This window comes from Labeo rohita, chromosome 25 (genome assembly GCF_022985175.1).
Source record: "Labeo rohita strain BAU-BD-2019 chromosome 25, IGBB_LRoh.1.0, whole genome shotgun sequence".
Taxonomy (NCBI): domain Eukaryota; kingdom Metazoa; phylum Chordata; class Actinopteri; order Cypriniformes; family Cyprinidae; genus Labeo; species Labeo rohita.
The window spans coordinates 23223028-23247350 of NC_066893.1; the positions used below are offsets into that span (position 1 = coordinate 23223028).

At 33.5% G+C, this 24323-nt stretch overlaps 1 protein-coding gene across 1 annotated transcript; it reads right to left on the bottom strand.

Annotated features, from left to right (window-relative positions):
* Window positions 1-971: 971 nt before the first annotated feature.
* Window positions 972-16458, bottom strand: crabp1a (cellular retinoic acid binding protein 1a). The gene is made up of 4 exons (XM_051100293.1): window positions 16262-16458; window positions 13767-13945; window positions 4241-4354; window positions 972-1261 (listed from the first exon to the last, which is right to left on the bottom strand). Exons 1-4 carry the CDS (start codon window positions 16332-16334, stop codon window positions 1211-1213), a joined length of 417 nt encoding a protein of 138 aa, XP_050956250.1. The 5' UTR covers window positions 16335-16458; the 3' UTR covers window positions 972-1210.
* Between the last annotated feature and the right edge of the window lie 7865 nt (window positions 16459-24323).

The window sequence follows — 24323 nt, forward strand, 5'->3', positions numbered from 1 at the left end:
TCATACCATTCTGTCTATTGTTCAATCAATCTATCTGTCTGTCTATCTATCTATCTATCTATCTATCTGTCTGTCATTCTATTTATCCCTTTATCTATCATCGTACCATTCTGTCTATCCTTTTGCCTATTTGTTCTATCTATCTATCTGTAGTTCTATTGTTCTATAGTTGTATAGTTCTCTCTATCATCGTACTGTTCTATCTATCCTTTTGCCTGTTTTATCTATCTATCTATCTATGTGTCTGTCTGTATATCTGTCCATCTGTCTGTCCATCCATCCATCCATCTGTGTGTATCTTTCTTTTTATCTATCTATCTATCTATCTATCTATCTATCTATCTATCTATTATTTTCATTTTTCTTTTTGAAGTGTAGAAAGCTTCAAAGATCATCACAGGTCCTGTTGTATTATTGTACAAGTGCACACGTTAAAAACTAAAAATCGCCCATTATTAGTGTAAAGAGCTTTTTTGATCATAATATGTAGCATTGTAGTTTTGTTGTGCTGCATAACCCACTTTTCAGTGTAGACAGTGTGTTTGGAATGTCTTTTAAGGTCTAAAAACACCTCTTTGTCTGTGCGTTTGGATTTCCGTTCTGTTTAGGGAAATTCACATAATAGCTCCCTCTGAGCATGACACCCGCTAAATCTGATCACTCATTTCAGCATCCCATCCCTTAAAGGGTGGAACCGTCTGCAGCTTATCTGCGTCTGCCACCCGCCTGAGTCTGACTGCGGGCCAGAGTCTGTGTCTAATGACACAACAACTGTCTCTCTGCATAAGACTCATTAGTTCAGCAATGAACCATCTTCTGTTTTTTACAACATTGGATTCTTGAGCTGATCTTAGCAGTTTTGTTTTCCAGCCTCTTTAAAGCACCAGTACATGACTGTTTTCTAAAGAATCTTAAAAAGACATTTTGAAACCTTAAATTATTCTCCAAAAACATGACAGAGAGAGAAGCACTGATGTTCGTTTCCATTTTTATTACTGTTTTTGTTTGCAATACACATATCTGTGTCAGAAACGGACAAAGAGAGAGAAACAAACAGAGTGACGAATAATGAAATCCCACAATGCACTGCACGAATGCATGTTCACTGCCTGACATGCAATGAAGGGCTCTGGTTTTTCTAGACAGAAGGTTTCTCAGGATGCGGGGCTGTTTGGTTGCGTTTTTTCAAGGTCGCTGTCTCTACTTCATCTCATTCTCGTACGTAAATCCTCGTGCAAACCACGTCGTCGGCCCCAAAGATCTGAGAATGAGAAAAAGGAACAAAGACATTTTCTTGAAGCTCTTGCAGAGATAATCAGCCGGTCTATCCTGCATCGTGTTGTGTTTATGATTTAAAGACAATCGGAGCCGTCCGTAATCCCTTTTGTGCTTTATTTTGGACTAAACTAAACAAAGCACATTTATCTTATGGAAATGTGCCCTAGATTTGGAGGGAAACGCCAAAGACAAACAGTGTTGCATTCTGGGATTGTTGTTCTGCAGACATCGAGCTTTGAATTCACTTAGCAAACCGTGAGAAATGTCAAGCGGCCCGACTGTCAGATTTAAAGTGAGCGGTTCTGATTCGGGTCAAAACCTGCATTTGTTTTGGACAGTCCTTCACATTCTTGTGTTCAGCCTGAATAAGCGTCTGACATTCGCTCTCAGGGGTCGGCCGTCAGGAGCGTCTGTCTTGGAACTGATTCATGATGCTCTTATTTTATTGTTGAATTTGGACCAAGGCCCACATATGGAGGTTTCTCCAAGAATTACCACTTTCGGCCCTGTGGACTTTTAGAAAATAAACTCTTTTCACACTCTTACAAGTTTATTGAACTTGTCTTACGATAATGTTCAACAGTGGACATCTATTACAGAAGAGTCTTTTTTTTTCTCTCTCTTTCAATGTCATTTCACACATTATGTATTGTGGTGGACTGACATTTTAAACATTTTTGGAATAAAACAGTCGACACTTTTGTTTTTCTAAGGTTTATATCATAGCAAGCTTTTCTTGTATCCTAAATAGAAACAAGTTTCTTAATTAAAATGATCTTCACTCTTTGTTCTAAACATACACTGCCATTCAAAAGCTTGTGGTTGGTATGACAAATCAACTTTTATTCGATTAAAATACAGAAAAAACAGTAATATTGCTAAATATTATTACAATTTAAAATTAATGTTTTCTATTTTAATTTATTTTAAAATTTAATTTATTCTTGTGACTGAAAAGCTGTATTTTCAGTGTCACACGATCCTTCAGAAATCATTATAACATGCTGATTTGCTGCTCAAAAACTTTTCTATGGATGCCGTTTCTACCACTGAATAATAAATAAAAAGGGTAATTGCGACTTTTTATGTCGCAATTCTGACTTTCTTCTCATGCAATTGTGAGTTATAAAGTCACAATTCTGAGAGATGAAGTCAGAATTGCAAGATATAAACTCATAACTCTTTTTTTCTCAGAATTGCAAGTTTATATCTTACAGTTCTGACTTTATAAGACGCAATTGCAAGTTATTAGGTAATATAAACTCATAATTCTGAGAACATATCAGTCTTTTTTTCCTCTCAGAATTGCAAAAAAATAATATCGCATTTGCGAGGAAAGTCAGAATTGTGAATTTTATCCAATTTCTGACTTTATTTTTTGCAGTTGTGAGTTTATTTCACAATTCTGACAAAAAAAGTCATAATTGCGAGTTTTGTGAGTTTATATCTGGTAATTCTGAGAAAAGTCATAATTGTGAGTTTATATCACGCAATTCTGAGGAAAAAAGTCAGAATTGCACGATTTTAGCTTGCAATTCTTACTTTATTTTTCACAACTGTGAGTTTATATCACAATTCTGAGAAAAAAAAGTTAGAATTGTGTTTTTATCTTGCAATTCTGACTCTATTTTTCATAATTGTGAGTTTATATCACGCAATTCTGAGGAAAAAAGTTAAAGTTGTGAGTTTGTATCACAGTTCTGAGAAAAAATTTAGAGTTGTGAGTTTATATCTCGCAATTCTGATTTTATTTCTCGCAAATTGCAAGCTTATATCAATTCTGAGAAAAAAAGTTAGAATTGCATCAATTGTTTACATCACGCAATTTTGAGTTTATAACTGACAAATGTGAGACTCAATTCTGAGATAAAGATTTGTGAGAGAAGTCGCAATAACCTTTTTTTTGTGCTGCTTCATTCTTTTGTAGAAATCATGATACATTCTTTTTAGGATTCTTCAAAAGAAAGTTCAAAAGAACAATTTTTGTGTTATAAAATGTCTGTACTGTCACTTTTTGTCAAATTAATGCATCCTTTATTATGTATTCTAATATTATGTTATTAAGAAAATGTTTTATAATAGTGATTAATAATCACTATTATACATGTATAATCATTTTTAATAGTATAATATAATCATTTTAGGATGGGTTGTTCATATTTTAAGATTGAAAGTGCAAAAACAATCAAATACTTTTATCAATTCTTAAACAAATTATAGTGTAGAATAAATTTTTCAACTCAACCATTCAACCCTGTTACCAAAGCTATTGTAAGGGGGGAAAAAAGTTTGTCACTTATGTTTTTTAAATAAATCTGTTTAATCTTTTTAAAATAACAAAACCATACAAATCAGCGTTTTAGAGTGTACAGAACTTAGATATTTCTCTAATTTTGATAAACTGCACAGAAAATGAATAGAAAATAAAATCTAGTTTAACCACCTAAGCATGACAGTCCACATTTTCTTTATGAAAAGATGTTCATTCTCTATTTTGCACCTTTTTTGTGGTCAAAACTCCATGTGAAGGACACCCAAAGTGCAAGTCGCATGAGACAGAAGTGAGCAAAGCAGCTTGTGAGCTGCTCTCTTCCTCTCAGATCGATTTGCTCCATTAAACATCTCACACCCACCATCTCTCTCTCTCTCTCTCTGTCTTAATGTTAAGCTATATGGAAATAAATCCATAAGCTGTTTCCTGTCTGAAGTCATAAAATATGATCACAGTGATCCCTCATACGAACACTGCCATGTTCAGCCGTGAAGGCTGTAAATTCATCCAGCCCCTCCTGTCTGGAGAAGTGAACACCAGAAACAACCTTTTCCATTTCAGTCTATAAACTAGTAGACAACGTTGTGAGGTTTAATCAGGACTGAGTCCCTTTTTTATAACAAAGTTGATACTTAAATGAAACGAAAGAAGTCTTAGATCTTAGATATGGTGTTTTTGTGTGTCTCTCACCAGGATCAGTTCGTCTCCACGCAGCTCTCTACTCCAGTATGTAACGGGTCCGTCTTGATCCACCAGCTTCTGTTTGCAGTACATTTTATTCTCGGTCTCCCACATGGCCAAACTCTGCAGACCGAAAAATTCTGTTAGTATCTGTAAATATGATAATTAATTTATAATCTGTGCATCAAGTTAGGGCTGCAACAATTCCTCGATTCTGTTCGAGTATTCGATTGCATTTTGCCTGTGTCGAGTAATCGGGCAAAATACCGGAAGTGGAGCATTCAACAAAATAAACCCGTATAAAAATCATAATAAAGCATAATGCTATTAAGAATGCATAAATGCTGCGATTCAGTCAATGAATATATGCGATGCAGGTTTAATATATGCGCTTTAATTGTTTATATGTGTGTAGGTTAAGTACGTGATTCGCAAACTGTTATCTTTTACATGTGGGAAGCGTCTCAAACTCCATCTCTGTATGTTGTTATGAGTTTGGGTTTATGATGCATTACATGAAAATACGTGACATTTCTGAATTATGTATTTCTACGGCAACACTGTCAACGGCAAAGCCCTCACGTGTTCCTGAACTCGTAATTACAACTTGTAAACTCTGAATGTTTTTTAGAATTCAGACTTAAACCATTTACAGATGTACCACATGACCGCCGCCAGGTTCGTTTTAACATTTTTAACAGTTTTGTTCAATAAAACCATATGATTACTTGCTTTTGATACTTTATTTGAACTAATTATTGCCTTATTGCTATCATATATGTATTTTAAGTCGTTTTAAGGGTTATTGTTTACTTAGGTCTATTTTATTACTAGAAAAAATTTTAATTATCCGATTACTTGATTAATCGTCAGAATAATCAACAGATTACTCAATTACCAAAGTAGTTAGTGACAGCCCTACATCTAGTGATCTGTTAACCACTGCAAAAACTGAACGATTCGTTCAGAAATCAATTAGTGATTAGACAGTTCTTGAACGATTCATTCTTGCGTCACGTGACGAATCTTTTATCTTTTGCTGTGTTAAAATGATTTTCTGCTTTTATATATGATCAAAGATTGCATATGTGAATGTGTAGGGGGATTTAGATATTGAAAACATAACATTTTAACAAGAGACTGAATCATTAGAATCAATCTGATCTGATGAATTCAACTCATTGATTCAATCATTTGAATTTGAGAAACGGTCAGATTGATTTCAGAACTAATCATTCCGACTCAGTGAATCAGATCAAATGATTCATTGATTTGACTGAAAAGAATGATTCTTTAATGAATCGGACAAAAAATGTGTCATTTTGGAGCTTGACATTCCCAGTCCCTATTCACTTTCATTATATTTCAAGGAGTGCCCAGGATTTTATTCAGAACTTCAGATCTTTTTTTTTCTTTCTTTTTTTAATTTAATTATAGTTATATAGTTTGGGGACACCTGGGGACATCTTCAATTAGAAAAACAATATGTATATACAATTAAATTAACTTTTTTTATTCTACAAAGAAGAATGAAATTAATTTTACATGTATAATATAAATATACCCTATTAAAAAATCAAGATTATTGTGGTAGGTTTTACAAAAAAAAAAAAAAAAAAAAAAACAGTTTTAGTGTTTCTACTAAAATAGTAGCAATTTCTGAATGGAAAGTAAATCTTAAACCATTTTTTCAGTGTAGTATACTGTATATAATGTATCTTTTTTTATTAATAAATACAGAAATATAAATATATTCCAAATGATTATTTCATTTATAAACATAAAATATAAAACAGTAGAAGTCCATGGTATGTCCTCATTGAGATAGAGCAGTACATTTGCTCATTTGGATGTATGTGGAGTGCCCAGATAAATGAACGGTGTCGGAGAACTGCAGCAAAACACATCAGCAATCAGACTCCGTTTATATCACCTCTCTGTGCCTGTCTCTCGCTCTCGTCTCTCTCTGGCCCCAGGCACTGTCTTTAAACTAATTTATGCAGCTTGATCTAAAATCCCTTTAAAATGAGACACTGTAGAGCGTCCTGACACACTCATTCGTCTCGCTCAGACTAACAAAAACTCTTGACACAGACACACACACACAAACATCTTCATTTACAATCTTAGCTCTGTGCATTAACCAGGACACAGAGTAAAACACAATGAAGAACTGCTGCTTAACCAATGTAAATGTTTAGTAATCTGGCACTGAAAACCCATATTGATGGAGCATTAATCTGTGGTTGCGATAACTTTGGGATGCAGTGAGGATGATATTAATGTATCCGAAAACCCATAGTTAGCTCAACTGGAACAGCATGGCGCTGACTGAAATGCACATGATGATCGAATGTACTTTGAATGCACTTTTAAGTGGCTTTGGATACAAGCATCTGCCAAATGCATAATGTAAATGTATGTGCAGGCAACTAAATCATAAAACTCCTCCAGTAAAGCGTGCAATATAAACCAAACATCCCATCATCCCTCTCTCTGTCTGTTTAATGCGCTTTATTGGCATGACAAACACTAAGAGTATACATTTGCATTGTTAAAGCATCTGCAGCTTAGACAATGATGGTCTGTACAATAAAGTAACGAAGTGAAAATGAAGAAAAACGAACTAATAATACAAACACAGAAGTTGAAATGAAAGAATATATCGATGCTATGTATAGTGTCTGTTCTCCCAAAAAAACAAAAGCTCCAGGAGTCAATTAGTTTAGCTTGGCCACCCATCTTTTCTCGCTGTCTCATTTTCTCTCTCAGACGGTCGTTTAGTCTCAACCTTCTGCCCTGTGGCAGGTGAGCAGTCTGTCTCTATAGCAACCGGCCCTGAGAACGGCTGGATTACTTCGAGTCCCCTGCCTGCTAACGTCTCTGCCCCCCATCGACAACAGGACAACTGAGGTAAACAAAGGACTGTAATGTCTTATTTTTATAAAATGCTGCCGTTAGTAATACAGTAGAAGACCACAGCGTTCAAAAAGTTAAAGTTATATTTATTATGACAGTACACAAATAGCTAGCATTGTTTGTTATTTCGTACAATGTGCGTATTTACACTACCGTTCAAAAGTTTTGGGTCAGTAAGACTTGTAATAGTCTTTAAAGAAGTCTCTTATGCTCATCAAGGCTGCATTTATTTGATTAAAAATATAGAAAAAAACAGTAATATTGCAAAATGTTTTTACAATATAAAATAATGTTTTTTATTTTAACATACTTTAAAATAGAATTTATTCCTGTGATGAAAAGCTGAATTTTTATCAGCTGTTACTCCAGTCTTAAGTGTCACATGATCCTTCATAAATCATTCTAATATGCGGATTTATTATTAGAATGATCACTGTTGGATAATATCAACAGTTGTGCTGCCAAATATTTTTTTGGAACCTGTGATTTTTTTTTTTTTTCAGTAAATTATTAGTAAATGTAAATTATTTATTATGAACTTTTAAAAAACTTTTAATTATTAACTTAATACATCCTTGGTGAATAAAAGTATTAATTTCTTAAAAAAAAAAAAAAAAAAAGAAACAATAAAAATGTACTGACCCCAAACTTTTGAACGGTAGTGTATGTGCGAAGAAAAAGTTCGCCAGCAAAACTACTGTTTCTCAACAAGTGTGTGCACATAAATTTGTTCTTACCTGCGTTCCGCAGCCGTTCGTGTTCGTTCTTTTTCTCGCACACACTCACACAGCAGTGTTGCCAAGTCCGTGGTTTTCAAGCGGAATTGGGCTACTTTAACACTTTCGATGCGGGTTTAAGCCGACCTAACGATATTTAACCCCTAGAATGCAAATTTTACCAGGGTAACCCAACAAACCCAACCAAAACGAGTAGCGGATTTTGTTGCGAAAACCTGGCAACCCTGTCACAGAGCATGCACACTTGCATAGCGAGATTTTCGAGAGGAGTGGGGAAGCGCGTACACATAACAAACAGTTGTCACAATTTGCCTACTTATACACTATTCTGTGTCGTTTTATACTGTAATGTGAGTAGTGTGTTCACACTGACTATCCACCTTTTTCTTTTGTAACAGTGGGCGTGGCCACTTGTAAATTTTATGGATATGGCTTCTGGTCTCATTTGCGTCCAGTTATATTTAGCCGTGCAAAACAGCTTTTTTGCTGCTTGATATCGCAAATTGGTGTGTCTTAACATATTTGAATGTATTATCTTAATCTCGAGCACATTGGTTTGTAATTGTCAGAATGGTCAGGGATCAGTGATCTCCATGTAAAACTGATCGTGCAGACCGAACTGTAAGTCGTAGAGACTTGAAACTTGGAGGGATGGTAGTACTCGCATCGTCTACAACGTCACCAAGGCTTGCCCCAATCGGCCTAATGGGGGTACTACAGTGAACAAAAGTACGAAATCACTCATAACTCCTAAACCGTCAGTCACAGGCTCACGTGTCTTATGCTGTTGCGAACTAATCCTAGGTTTTTCGCCTGATCGGAACCAAACCAGTGAAGAAAGATTCTCTGGAGAGTGAATATCAATAATAATCAAAAAAAGTTTAACTTTCAACTCACCGAATGAATGAGATATCTTTGCCAAACTGAGAACACTTAAGAGCTCAATCTGAGGTCACAGGAAAAAATAGCGGAGCTTGGTCACTTGGTGGTGCTATTAATAAATTAGTAAAATAAAAATGTCTATAACTGTGCAACCATTTGTCCTTTCAACATAGAAACTGGTGTGCATGGTCTTGGTCCAAAGTGCCACAAGTGTCTATAAAGACATTTGCGTATCTCAAAAAACATGTCTGCCATTAGCTAATGAATTTTGAGCACCTGTTAGACAAGGTTAACAGAGGCCATCACGATTGGTATTTCGCACTTACGCGCAATATTCATATCATACAATAGAACTCCTCATTCCAGACAGCTTTGCCTGCAGAACCACTGCTCCCAATCAAATCGTTTGTTAGATGATTGAGAAGATGTAAAAAACCTACTTGTGAACTAGTCCTAGGTTTTTCGATCAATCTGGAAAAAAAACACTGCAGTATAATTCTCAGGACTCTCTAGGTCAGTAATTATCAAATAAAATGTTGAAATTTACCCTTTGGGAGGCTATAACGGGATTGTTTAGAAAAGGGCCTGTCCAAATTTACCCAAAATCCTATTAAGTCTAAAGGAAAACTCAAAACGCCACAAAACCTAGAGTTTTTTTCTTGACGCGTCATCAACTGGCCATATTGGCAGGACTGAATGTAAACAATGCCACTGAACCGAACAAAACATGCATATTTTGCTGATTATTGCTGCTTAAAATGGTTAATTATTGTCATGTTTTGGGCTGTACTAATCGGTCAGACTGGGAAAAAAATTTGGACTAGCTACGACTGCCAAAAGTTACAACAAATCAAAGAGAAGAGTGCAAAAAAAAAAAACCTGTCTGAGGAACCAAAGGCCAGGGCAAGAATCTTAACAACATTCGTGTTTGTTCTTATCATTTCCGGTCAGGTAGATGAAATGTTAGGCTAATATCTTAATTAATACTGCTCGCACATATTTTTACCACCTACTAACTTTAGTTTGTCAAAATATAGTGCCCTTTCCTGCTTACTAAGTCCTTCTCTATTAGATTTAGCAGCTTCCACACATTTTTTTTTTCACACATTTTCAACTCTCATTGAAAATGAAAGACTTCTAGTCGCTTTAGAGCTACAAATGTAAGTATGAACATTCATGAGCGCTTCCATTGTAATTGAGAAAGTTGTACATTGCATATGTGCGGCTCACAGCTTTGTTGCTTATAAAGGGTGCGTTGTATTTTTGGCGTGTTACTTTGCAGTGCAGATGGGGTGTCAGTCAGGCCTGCGGGGATCTGATCTACTGCTCTCAGTAATAATGTGCCCAGCATGAGACAGCACTACCATCTTACACACACACACACACTTGTTTTTATGTCATGATGGAGACATTTCAGTGACTTCTGTTGTTGGACATTTAACGAATTGTTTTCTATAGCCTGACGTAGCCTCCAATTATTACACTCGCAGTTTCCAAAAGGGGGTTTTTGGGTCACTAAAGAACCTTTCAGTGAACAGTTCTTAAACGAATCAATTTGTCTTCATTTGAAGAACATTTTAATAATATAAAGAACGTTTTGTCCAATGGACAAATGGATGTTAAGGGTTCTTCATGGAACCATCAACGTCAGTAAAGAGCCTTTATTTTTAATAGTGTATGCAATTTTCATGGTGCTTCAGGGTCTGATGGTCCAGCTCTTCTCAATTTGGGACATATTCAGAAATTTTGTTCCCAAACGTGTGGCTAGGTCAGAAAGACAGACATGTATAAATAAATACAGAACATACACTTGACTTGACAATGTCTCCGCTCACCAAATGCTTGAGACAGACAGTTACGTGACTCTCAGGGGCTGCAAGTCTCCCAAATAATCCCCCTCCCACCGCTGTCTGTTCCAGAACAAAATGAGGTCAAAACTCTGTCTTTATGCCCATCCTTTCGCTACGTCTCTGTCTGTCTCACGACAAACCTATTTCCATGAAAATGGATTCTCAAAGTAAAGACTAGGCCTACATTTTTTGGGAAGCAATCATCCTGATTATTCTACATCCTTTGATTCAAGATGTCCTTTTTAAGGCCCTAACAAATTAAAAGCTTGTGAGTTGCCTACATAGACATCTTTTTAGGGAATTATAGGCTACATGTGGCTGTAATATCCAAAAATGTTATCCAGGTAGACAGTTCACTTGATTATGAGACATCGGCATTAATGTAACATCTACGCTTTTAAAAATAAAGCTTCTTTATTAGCATTGATGGTTCCATGAAGAATCTTTAACATCCATGGAAACTTTCCATTACACAAACGTTTTTTTTTTAGTCAAAAATGGTTCTTTACACTCTTAAAAATAAAGGTTTTAAATTTAGTTTTTTGCAGTTATGCCATAGAAGAACCATTCCCAAATAAACCTTTTTTAATTAAGATTTTTAAGGAAAATGTTTCAGGATTTTTCTCCATATAGTGGACTTCAGTGGTGGCCAACAGTTTGAAGGTCCAAATTAAAGCTTCAGTGCAGCTTGAAAGGGCTCTACACAATTCCAGCCAAGAAATAAGGGTTTTATCTAGAGAAACATTTGATATTTATACACATTTTAACCACAAATGCTTGGCTAGCATTAGCTCTTTGAAGCATTGAAATTGCAATTCAGACCTTCAAACAGTTGGCCACCATTGAAGTCCACTATATGGAGAAAAATCCTGGAATGTTTTCCTCAAAAACCTTAATTTTTTGTGACTGAAGAAAGAAAGACATGAACATCTTGGATGATATGGGGGTGATTTTTCATTCTGGAAGTGAACTTCTCCATTTTACAAATTCAACGAACCTTTTTCCACAATAAAGATCCTTTTGTGGAATGGATGGATGTTCTTTATGGAACCATCAGTGCCAAAAAAGAACCTTCTATTTTTTTTTTAAAAATTCTTTGAAGAACTGTTCACTGGAAGGTTCTTTGGGAAACCAAAAATGGTTCTTATATGCCATCACTGCACAAACCCTTTATTTTTAAGAGTGTAGTTGCAACTAGCGACCCTCCTGCCCTTGTCTTGTTTTTGGGTTTTCATGTACGAAAAGTACATGAAAACTCACTCTTTGCTGAGCTTTGCAGTCTGAAACCAGGTTTAGGTTTCTCACAGTTTGATGACGCCATCATTTTCCTTGGTGAGATGACACCGTTAAGGTCAGTGAAATAAAATCTAAAAGTTTTGCTTCTCGGTTTTATGGACGAGGTTCTAGATTTTATTGTGTAGGATGGCTTTTGTTGAACGTAAATGGATGGATCGCTAGATCTGCTCGGGTTACAGGGTGGAAAAACTGCACCTCTGCAAAACATGTGAAGGCCCGATTAAGACGATATGGAGAAATTAAGATTCATCTGAAGGGACATTAGAGTAGATGGACAGACTCATGTTGAGGAAATTGATGCTCACATTAGTGGTTAATTTGTCCTGGTGGATGCGAGGTGAACTAATGTAAATCTACATAAACGTGTCTGCCTGAGTATCTTCTGAAATCAGAGTCCATGATTTCTGGGGATATTAGTCGAAAAACAGCATTTTCCATTAATGTTGTTTTGTTTTGTTATAGGTGCTTGCTGAGAAATGTTTCTCGGAAGTGTGTTTTACCCATTAATGTTCTCCACAGTCATTTAAAAACAATCAGAACATTACAATGTTAAATTTTAAGCAAAAAAAAAAAAGGTATTCTAAAAAGCAAGAAGGATACAAGTTTACTCATGTAATAAACTACTTGTCCCACAAAAGACAGCAAATTTTGTAATTCTTTAACATTTCAACATATTTTCAAACAACAGAAAACAACGTATTTAATCGTTATATTAAATTAAAAAAATCTCTAAATGTCGAAAATGTCAGTAACCATGTAAAAGCTGATAGGCTAATATATAGATAATATGTGAAGAGTTAATTTGCAAAAACAACAAACAAAATCATGTTTTTTCATTGTGCATTCAAATTAATCTCAATCAAACTGCAGTTGGGTTATTTTGATTAAGTAAAAATAACTAAAAAATACAGCCAACACAATAAAACAGAATAAAAACTTGACAGCATAGTAAAAACTTGATTTATATATTTATATGAAAAGCAATATATATATAAATGTGTGTGTGTGTGTGTGTATGTTTATATTTTAAAAAAATTATATATATTAAAAATAAATTTTAAAATATAATATACAGTGTTGTGTGCAATTATGAAATATTTGAAATTATGTTAATTTAAAAAATACATAAATTATATATAATATTGTATACATATTGTGTGTATATATATATATATATATATATATATATATATAGAAAATATTGTGTATATATAATTTTGTGTGTTTGTATAATATTGTAAATGTTAATATTTTTTGTATTTTAATATATTTTTGAATTTTGTATATATATAGAGAGAGAGAGAGAGAGAATATTGTGTGTGTGTGTGTGTGTGTGTGTGTGTGTGTGTGTGTATAAGGTTGTAAATATTAATATATTGGTATTTTTTAATTTAATGTATTTTTTATGTATGTGTGTATATATTTATATATAAAAATGTAATATATTATATTAAATTAAAATACTTAAAAAAAAAACAATGTACAGTGCTATTTGAAATTATGTAAATCAAAAAATTTATTATATTCAATAAAATAAAATTAAAATCAATAAAAAAATATATAATATACAGTGTTATTTGAAATGATGTGAGTTTAAAAAATCACATTAAATTTATATTTTGAAAATATATTTATATTTATTATAAATGTATTTATATTTATATATATATATATGTATTTTTATTAATACATTTTTAATCTTCATCCATCTGTAATTGTGTCCTGTAGTTATCGAACGGCTGTTGTTTATGTGTTCTGGAGCTCAGGTGGTTTTTAAGGGGCTTAACTGCTCGCTGTGAAGCTCAGCAGGTCAGTGTCTCGTTTCTGCTGTCAGCCGTCGCTGTGACTCACCTTACACTTCCTGCCGTCCACCGTCTCTTCGTCAAACTCCTCTCCGATGCGGAAGTTAATTTCAGTGGTGCGTACCGAGGTGGAGGTCTTGATGTAGAACTGCTCTCCATCCTGTCGGATCTCCACGTGTGGTTTGGCTGCAGCAGCGCCGGCCACTTTTCGGAGCATAGCGTTCACACCTAGGTTGCAGTTTAAAATTTATGAACCAAAGAGTAAAATAAAAATGCATTTTAAGTATTAAAGTAGCTAAACTAACCGACATGCAAAATACAAAGCTGTATTCAACCTATTGTCGGTGAAGTATATACTTTTAGCCCATTGTGTGAAATATGCTAAAATTGAAAGGAATGAGAAAAAGCATTCGCTTGTATTTCAAAGCGGAAATACTAAGAAAACCCTCTCCTATCCTAGACTGTTGTTTTAGCCTCGATACTAATTTAACATAATTCCAGTCTTGCCGTTCTCTTAAATTATAATGTCCTCAGAAGACGTCGTTTCAGTTCTCTGCCATGCAAAACTCCAGAAATGCTGGAGGATCCCTCAGGATGAATCTGAGGAATTCTGGGAGTGTTTGAAAAGTTTTGCTTTGGTTTGGACCGAAGCGTAGTTTTTACAGAAAGACGTTAGCGGGTGAGCGAGTTCATCATTTCTCTCTCTCATTCTGGGTGTTCCTCACTTCATGCTGGTATCCACTTAAGGGAGATTCAGTATTTGTGGTTTAAAACCAGCAACATTTGCAAGAATTTACCATATTAAGATCAGTTTGCAGTCCAAAAAACAGTGTTATGCAACTCCTTTACATCATGCAAAATCATAAATCTCACAAAATAGTGTAACAGCTCAATAAAGCCCATTTTAAACCTGTACACTGGTAAGAAAAAAATTGAAACAAGATATTTTTAACATTTCCTAGACTGCGTTTGTTTTCCTAGGAACAAAAAGGAGATGTTTGCTTAAGAAAACCTAGAGGTTTTTTATTGAATTCTCCTATTTTTATATTTTTCTTTATACGTTTACTGTATGTGGATAATTTGATTTGTAAGTACTTTTTGAGACAGTGTTGTTATTGTTAGCTAAAACTGAAACGATGTAAAAAATAATTCTATAAAATTAAATATAAACTTAAAACATTTAAACAAAAATTAGAAAATTGCCTTGCTGACTAACAGAATTAAACAAGCTGAAGTACTGAAATTACTAAAAACTAAAATAAAAATAAAGCTAAAAATAGATATTTAAATATTTTTAAACATTTTATTCTTTATTTTAAAAATTGTAAATATGAAAAAAAAGACTTATAGTACAATTTATTATTTACAAAAGCAAAATAGAAATATTTAAATATTAATAAAAAAAAATTTTTAAACGACTGTGTTTGCTTTCCTAGGAACAAAATAGAGACGTTTTGTTTAAGAAAACCAAGACATTTTTTATTAAATTCTCCTATTTTTACATTTTTCTCTATATTTTTATTGTATGTTGATAATTTTGTTATTTGTGACTGATTTTTAAGACAGTATTACCTAAAACTAAAACAGCTTAAAAAATAATTCTATATAATTAATTATAAATTTAAACATTTAAATAAAAATTAGAAATGTTGCCTTGTTGACTAACTGAATTAAACAAGTTGAAGAACTAAAATGATTAAAAGGTTAAATAAAAACAAAACTAAAAAGAATTTTTTAAATATATTTTTAAATAATATTTAATTTTTTTTTTTTAATTTAGAAAATTGCCTTGGTGACTACTTGAATTAAACAAGTTGAAGTACTGAAAGCTAAAAACAAATTTTTTTCATTTAAAAAACAAAAAACTACAAATAGTACAGTGTATTATTTACAAAAGCAAAATAGATATATTTAAATATTAATTCAATTAAAATATATACTAAAATAATAAAATTAAATATATACTAAAATGACAAAGCACATACAATTTGTTTAACTTGAACAAAAAATAAAAAATTAAAGTAGTTTTTTTTTCTTTAATTAAATGAATTACGCGTCTTTAACATTTAGCGTCCTAAGCTTTGAAAAAGCAATAAAATTGTTCCTCAGCTCAGCTGTTAGAGCAAAGTGCTTGAAACACCACAATAATGGGTTTGATGCAAAGAAACATGCATATAGATATAATACATTGCATAAGACGTCTACCAATTGCATAAATGTCAGATTTGTCACTGTCACACCCAGAGTTTTGCTCCCGTCTGCCTGATTCCACATGTTTCTTCCCAAACGGTTCTGCTGTCTTAGTGAATGCATCAAACACAAAGCCCTCAGTTAACTTTAACAAGCACATGACCCACTTTAAGCACATCGCCCATCGTGATAAATGTGAATAATCAGCCCTCTCGCGGTCTACCGTACGATAACATCTTCCCCTAGAACCGAATCTAGTCTGAAACATCTCTCGAGATGTTCTAATGTGAACGCCTGGTGGCGAAATGACAGGCGAGCGTGATGCTCAGCTGAACGGATGCAATGAAATATTACCGAGAGCTTTCAGAAGTTCATCGAAATTCTCACTGCTCTTCATTTTCCAGGTGCCGGCGAAGTTGGGAGGCATTTTGAGCTTCGGATTGTCCTGCTCTGTCTCTCTCACTCGTCTCCTCTGGTCCCTCGCTACTCTTGTTCTCCTTTTCTACTCTCTTTGTGATCGTCCGTTGCCTTTCTGTCTTATGTTCTCACTCACCCCGTCCCTCCCCTCTCGCCTTAACCGTCTCTCTCTCTCTCTCTCTCTCTCTCTGTCTGTCTCCCGCCCACTGGCAGTGCTGCTGTCTCACCGTTCAGACTGCTGCATCAAACAACCTGTTCTAGCATCCACTAATGTTTCCTCCTCACCATGTATTGTGGGTGTGTATGTGGTTTCCATACAGGATGCATCGCTGTATTCCTGTCCTAATGTGTCCGGTGATCCGTGACACACACTCAAGCTGTGATTTTTAACACGTCTTTGTGCGGAAGCACCTCACAGGTGACATGTTTCTAGACTGGAAGTGTTTGTGAAAATCACAAGGTTGCCCAGCTGCAATGCATCTCTCAGATTTGTATTAACTGTAATTAATTATCTAGCTTAATATAACATAATGATGTCTCTTACTGAAATGAAAGATTTACGTTTCATGCATATTTTGGACTATAGGGGACACCAATATTTTGATGACATGAAATGGTTGCACTCGGTGAGCTACTGGTGCTACTTGTTGCTATTTTTAACGCAACACAACTTGGAAAGTAAAAAACTGATATGATGCCACATTGTGTGGCGTTTGGTCATTTTCAGTTGAAGGGCAACAAGAGAAGTGATGTAAGTTAGTGATGGGTCGTTATTGAACGATTTGTTCATTTTGAACGAATCTTCAATGTGGCTCGGGACGAACGAGTCATTTTGGGGAGTGATTACTATTATTTTTGGAGTCGTTCGTTCACCTTATGGGGGTGTCACGTGATGAACGAACGACTCAAACCCGAAAACTTGTCAGATAAGAGGTGAGGTGAGCTAATCATAGACTAAAGACCCAGGTAAACAATGAATTAATCTTTTCTGTTTCTTATTGCATTATAGTTTTGTCTTGTTTGTAGTGTGATCAATGTTTGTGTAAGCAGTAGATGTGTTAGGGAGGTAACACGTTTTATTATATTTTGCTAAAATGAACGAAATGACTCAAAAAAAGATTCGTTCATTTTGATGAATGAGACTCAAAAGTGCGAGTCGGTTAAATGATCCGAACTTCCCATCACTAATGGTAGTCTTCACTAGCGATAAGAAGAGGTGAAAAGAATGGGAAGATGTCTGTGGACGAATAAAACCTCCTAAAGACCAGCGTCTTTGTTCTCTCCACTTTAGCCCTGATGCCTTTGAGACTTTTAGTCGACCACAGCTACTGAAAGAGCTTTTAAATGACAGAGACAAGAAACGCTAAATGCCATCCTGGCAGGATGTAAACATGCCGACGCTTGTCATGACGCCGCAGCCACTGAAGGAGTTTCTGAGCATGGATTTCACTCAATATCCGGGGGCGTTTAGACTCCTTGTGGGGAAAAATCAATGGTACAGCATTTGGTTTAAGCCTACGCTCATATCCATCGCCACCTGTAAGCTCTTTCAGTAGCTGTGCGCATCGTATCGTTTTTTATTTTCCGTAACTGAGGGACTCATATGGGTCTCACAAATAAGTAAAAACTATTACAGAAGGTTCAAATACTCACTGATGCTTCAGAAGGAAAAACGATGCATTAAGAGCCAGGGGGTGAAAACTTTTGAACAGAATGAAGATGTGTACATTTGTCTTATTTTGCCTAATTATCATATTTTTTCATTAAGTACTGCCCTTCAGAAGCTACAGAAGATACTTACATGTTTCCCAGAAGACAAAATAAGTTAAATTTACCCTGATCTTCAAATTCCAAAAGTTTTCACCCCCGGCTCTTAATGCATCGGAAGCATCAGTTAGCGTTTGAACCTTCTGTAATAGTTGCAAATGAGACTTTCAGTTGTCCTCAGTGTGAAAAGCTGGATCTCAAAATCATACAGTCATTGTTGGAAAGGGTTCAAATACACAAAAATGCTGAAAAACCAAAGAATTTGTTGGACCTGAAGGATTTTTCTGAAGAACAGTGGGCAGTTTAACTGTTCAGGACAAACAAGGGACTCATAAACAACTATCACAAAAAAAGCAGCTGTGGATCATTCAGGTAACAACACAGTACTCAGAATCAAGAATATGTGAACTTTTGAAAAGGGTCATTTTTATAAATTCAACTATTATTTTCTCTTGTGGACTATATGTAAATGTATTTTATGTACTATATCTCATTCAGGTCCGTACTAAATAAAAAATAACATGCATTTTGTATGATCCTTCTTATTTTGGTAAAATAGCTAACATTTTGCAGATTCTGCAAGGTGTATATAAACTTTTGACCTTGACTGTAGTAGTAAAATGCTTTTAATTTCATGGCTTCTTCACAAATAAGTAAAGAAATAGACACAATATTTTAATTCAAGTTGAAACTTGAGTGCTGCGATTGACCAATCAGAACCAAGTAGTTCAGAAAGCATGTTACTGAACAGCAAGTTTAGACCGATTCTCGGACTCCATGGTGCATCTCATTATGTTTGCTGGACTGAAGCCCTGCTACAGTCCTTCATGATGACAAAATACTTTCTGTACAAGGTCTTAATTAGGTTTGGACACAAGCTTTGTGCTTTGTCCAGCATGAAGGTCCTTCTATTTCCATTCTAAAGTTTCCTGCCCTCAAAAGTGCTTAAATGAAAACGCAGTTCCCAGAGATAAACACTCCAGTGGCTGTGAAAAGGCTGCCTTAGTCATTTCTCCCTCTGGTGACGTTTATTTCAGAGTATTAAGCCATGAGAAACCAGGAGCAGTCATTTTTCAGATGCAGTCTGAGAAGCTTCGAGAGCCTTTACTGACGTCGCACGCTGAGCTTTTCTTCTTGAAGATGGACGCAAATGAACTCCACAACCTCTTAAATGCTAACTGGTTTCCAGAAGGCACATTAAAGGGTTTCTTAGTACAATGCATCTCGAGACAAACAGCTTCTTCGTCTCATTTCGTTCTGAGAAACCTAACGAGGGGAAATGAAGAGCTGTTTTGCTGAGAAAATGGACTGGTTTGCACGAGCACAAAAACATGATAAAATTAAGCGCTAATTACAGCTAAACCCTGATGGTAAATTTAGTTGAGTGTCTTTACTGAGTTAAAGCACAAGATGAGCCAAAAGCAATTAAAAGCAGAGAGAAAAGAGGGAAAATGCACACAGACCCACATTAACCCACCATGCAAATGGAAAACAGATGATTGAGTTTGAGGACTTAATGGAACTCTAAAGTACAGACCATTATATTTTACCTAAAATGTTTTGTGGATGAGGTCAAACTGATCTAATATTTTAGAAATTATTCTGGGTTTTGGCGCCCTCAAAAACAACTACATGCGAGTCAATATGTAAGATGTTTATTTTGTGATTAACTGTTCATTAGCTTGCATATTAATAATCTACTCAAATTTTTGAAAATCGTGGATTTTAGTTTAAATAACTTACCAATTTTAGTTGCATATAAGCCTCCACTAAGAAAAATAGTCACTAAAAACTCACTAGCAACAAGTAGCAAACACTACAACATTACAGTAGTATTAAAGGGGTCATCGGATGCAAACTTCATTTTACATTTCATTTTACATGTTGTTTGAGTTGTTGGCAGTGTATAGTTGATTGACATGAGTGTCTTACCTCAGATCAGCTGTAACAGTCCGACCTCCATTGTTTCATGCCAGAAGCAGGGATGTAAGTTAGACAAAAATATCTCCGATTGAGTGATTGAGGTGTTGTGTTGCTGGATGTAATAATGAACATAGTGGTCGTCATTTACTCCCGACATCTGAGCCGCTGAAGATGCAGTGGATTATGTTTGTTTGTGAAGGGAATGCACCTCCCGATCTACATAAATGCATCTATGTTCGCACAAATCATTCGTGATCCAGCTTCACCTAAGAAGTGAGTATAAGGTTTTTTTTTATGAATCTCTGCAATCACCTTTCCTAATAACGTGCTAGTTAGCAAGTTTCATGGCTAAGGTAAACAATCTCTCCATGCAGCAGAGAGAAGAGGGGGCGGGGCAAGTAGAGCTCATTTGCATTTAAAGGAACAATCCCTCTTAATGGGATGATTTTGGCAGAGCTCATTTTGGTAAAAAGGATGTTGTTTTACACAACCATTGAGATCTTTTAACAAAGTATATTATAGACTTTTTATTAAGACCCTAAAGAATCATATCTACTTGTGGAAAATGGGCATCCGATGACCCCTTTAATACTAAAGTTCTCTGGAGTTGTTTACACTATAAACAAGTGGCTAGATTTGCAGCAGTTGCATTTTTATGAGACATGAAAGTAGTGCCGGTTTCAGTCAAGATGAGCGGATTGATATAGAAACCCAATCCCATGAGAAAATGCAGTTTACAAGGTGCTGCTTGTGTATGAATTTGTACGATGTAATTGGTTTAAAACTTACGATTAAAAAAAAAAAAAAAACGTGAAGATACACCCCCAATCCCCCGCCTAAAGCTAACTGTCAAGTGAGCAGATCGTACAAAAACATACGGATGAGATTGTATGAATTCATACAAATTAGTTGCAGTGGCAATTGTGTTTTCATTTGTACAATGTGATTTGCAGTGTTGGGGAAAGCTACTTTTAAAAAAAGTTGCATTATAAAGTAACTTATTGCATTAGTTACTTTCTTTGGAAAGTAATGCATTACATTACTTTTCGGTTACTTGTCACAATTCTATGAAACAAGTTTCAATTGCTTTTTATTTGTTCAATGTGATTTGCAGTGTTGGGGAAAGCTACTTTTAAGTGTAATGCATTTTTAAAAAAAAAGTAATTTATTGGATTACTTAGTTACTTTTTATGGAAAGTAATGCATTGCGTTACTTTTTAGTTACTTTTTGTCACTTGGGCTGAGCTGGCTTATATGCATTACAATATTGCATTGTGAAAAGTAACTAATTGCATTATCTAGTTACTTTTTATGGAAAGTAATGCATTATGTTACTTTTCTGTTACTTTTTGTTACCTGGGCTGAGCTTGCTTATATGCAATTACAATATTGCATTATAAAAAGTAACTAATTGCATTATCTAGTTACTTTTTATGGAAAGTAATACATTATGTTACTTTTCTGTTACTTTTTGTTACTTGGGCTGAGCGTTCTTATATGCATTACAATATTGCATTATAAAAAGTAACTAGTTGCATTACGTAGTTACTTTTTATGGAAAGTAATGCATTATGTTACTTTTGCATTACTTTTTGTCAGCTGGGCTGAGCTTGCTTATATGCATTACAATACTGCATTATAAAAAAGTAACTAATAGCAATGCATTAGTTATGTTTTATGGGAAGTAATACATTATTTTACTTTTGTGTTATTTTTTTGTCACCTGGGCGGAGCTCACTTACAATTTTGCATTACGATATTGCCTTGGGCCTTGAACGTGGTAGTTGTGTTGTTGTCTATGCAGGGTCTGAAAGCTCTCGGACTTCGTCAAAAATATCTTAATTTGTGTTCTGAAAATGAATGAATGTCTTACGGGTTTGGAACGACATGAGGGTGAGTAATTAATGACAGAATTGTCCCATTAAGGTACCTTTAACTACTATGTATATACCATGGTATGTGAAAATGGTAATCCAGCAGTAACATGATATAGTACTATCTGATACTATCACTGTACTGTGGTACAGTACTCTTTTGTAAGAGGGCCGGGGTGGTTCTTGTCACGCTGGAATGTGACTCTATACAATCAACTTCTTCTTTTCTTTTCAAATCAGTAATATTTCTTAACATCATGAGTTTTAAAGCTATTTTTGTGAAGTGCTGCTGTATTGTATAAGCTGTTAAGAGCTATAAAATAGACCATATTTCATTCATCTAAATCATAAAGCAGCACACCCCCCTCTCTCTCTCTTGCTGGCGTTGTCAGATCTAGGTCAGTCGATGCTGAATTCCCTCTGCGAGGCACATTGCACCTCAAAGGGCATCAGCTGAGAAACTCTCACTGCTTAAGACATAAAAGGACTAAAATCCCTCGTAGCATATGGACTTCCTTCTGTCTGACTCTCAAACACAGAGGAGAGGTTTTTGATTGGTCTTTTCTGTAATCAAATGTTATAGGATGGAGAGAGGTCTCGCCTGAGTTTTAGTGCCTCAACATAGTAGCAGCAGAATGTAATTTTTTTTTTTTTTGAGTTTGCATGAAAATAGAACTAATATCCATTTTTAAATGTCTTATTTTAGAAACTGAATACAAAGCAATAAATGAGGTCAATCTGGTGAAGAGCTTGCTTATGTTGTGCTCTTTATTCACTACCTGTTTTTGTATTGATGCTGTAATAGTATTGTGTTTATGTATGTATTTTAAATAAATGTATTTATTATCAATATTTTATATATGTATATATATATATATATATATATTTAAATTTTATTTTATATACAGGTACTATTATTTTATAAGTATCTGTTATTTTTACGAATGATTTGCTAATATTTTATGTATGTGTATATATATATATATATATATATATATATATATATATATATATATATATAATATTTTATTTAAAATGTATAACATATTTTTTTAATTTCTAAATACATTATTTATAATTATATAATATTTTATTTATTTATTTTTATTTTATTGGTACTATTATTTCATTTACATCACTAGTACCTATTATTTGAATGGATGTGTTAATAATATTGTATATTTATTTCGTTATTTTATAAATAATAAATACATTTATTATATTCTCATTTATTTTATATCATTTATTGTATTTATTTTTATTTTATTTCTGTCACTGGTATCTGTCATTTGTATTGATGTAGTTAGTGTTTATTTAATTTTTAGTTATGTATTTAAAAGTATATTATTATATTAGAACTGATTTGTTTTTTATTTTAAACCAATAATATTTATAAATACATTTATTAGTTATTATATAATTTTTTTTTATTTGTTTTTTTGTTTTGTTTGTTATTATTATTATTATCATTAATATTTCTTTTTATTTTAAATATTGGTAGTATAATTTAATTTCTGTCACTGGTATCTGTCATCTGTATTGATGATTTTATAATATTGTGCAAATGTATGTAGTTAGTGTTTATTTATTTAGTTTCTAGTTATGTATTTAAAAGTGTATTATTTATTATATTAGAATTTATTTGTTTTTTATTTTAAACTAATCATATTTATAAATACATGAATTAGTTATTATTATATCATTATTTATTTGTTTATTATTATTATTTATTTATTTATTTTAAATACTGGTAGTATTATTTAATTTTTATCACTGGTATCTGTCATTTGTATTGATGATTTTATAATATTGTGCAAATGTATGTAGTTAGTGTTTATTTATTTAGTTTTTAGTTATGTATTTAAAAGTGTATTATTTATTATATTAGAATTTGTTTTTTTTATTTTAAACTAATAATATTTATAAATACATACATTAGTTATTATAATATCATTATTTATTTGTTTATTATTATTATTATTTATTTATTTTAAATACTGGTAGTATTATTTAATTTTTATCACTGGTATCTGTCATTTGTATTGATGATTTTTTTATATTGTGTAGATGTATTGTAGTTACTGTATTTTATTTAGTTTTTAGTTACGTATTTAAAAGTATTATTTATTATATTTGAATTTATTTGTTTTTTATTTTATTTTTAACTAATTATATATATAAATACATTTATTAGTTGTTATTATATCATTTTAATTATGTATTTAAAAGTGTGTTATTTATTGTATTTGACTTTATTATTTTACTTGAATATTTATTTTAAACTAATTATACTTAGCATAATTTATTTATAAATACATTTATTGTTATTATATTATCATTTGTTTTTTATTTTATTTTTATATATTTTTAAATACTGGTAGTATTATTTTATATCTATCACTGGTATCTGGCATTAGATAGATTTTGTAAAAAAA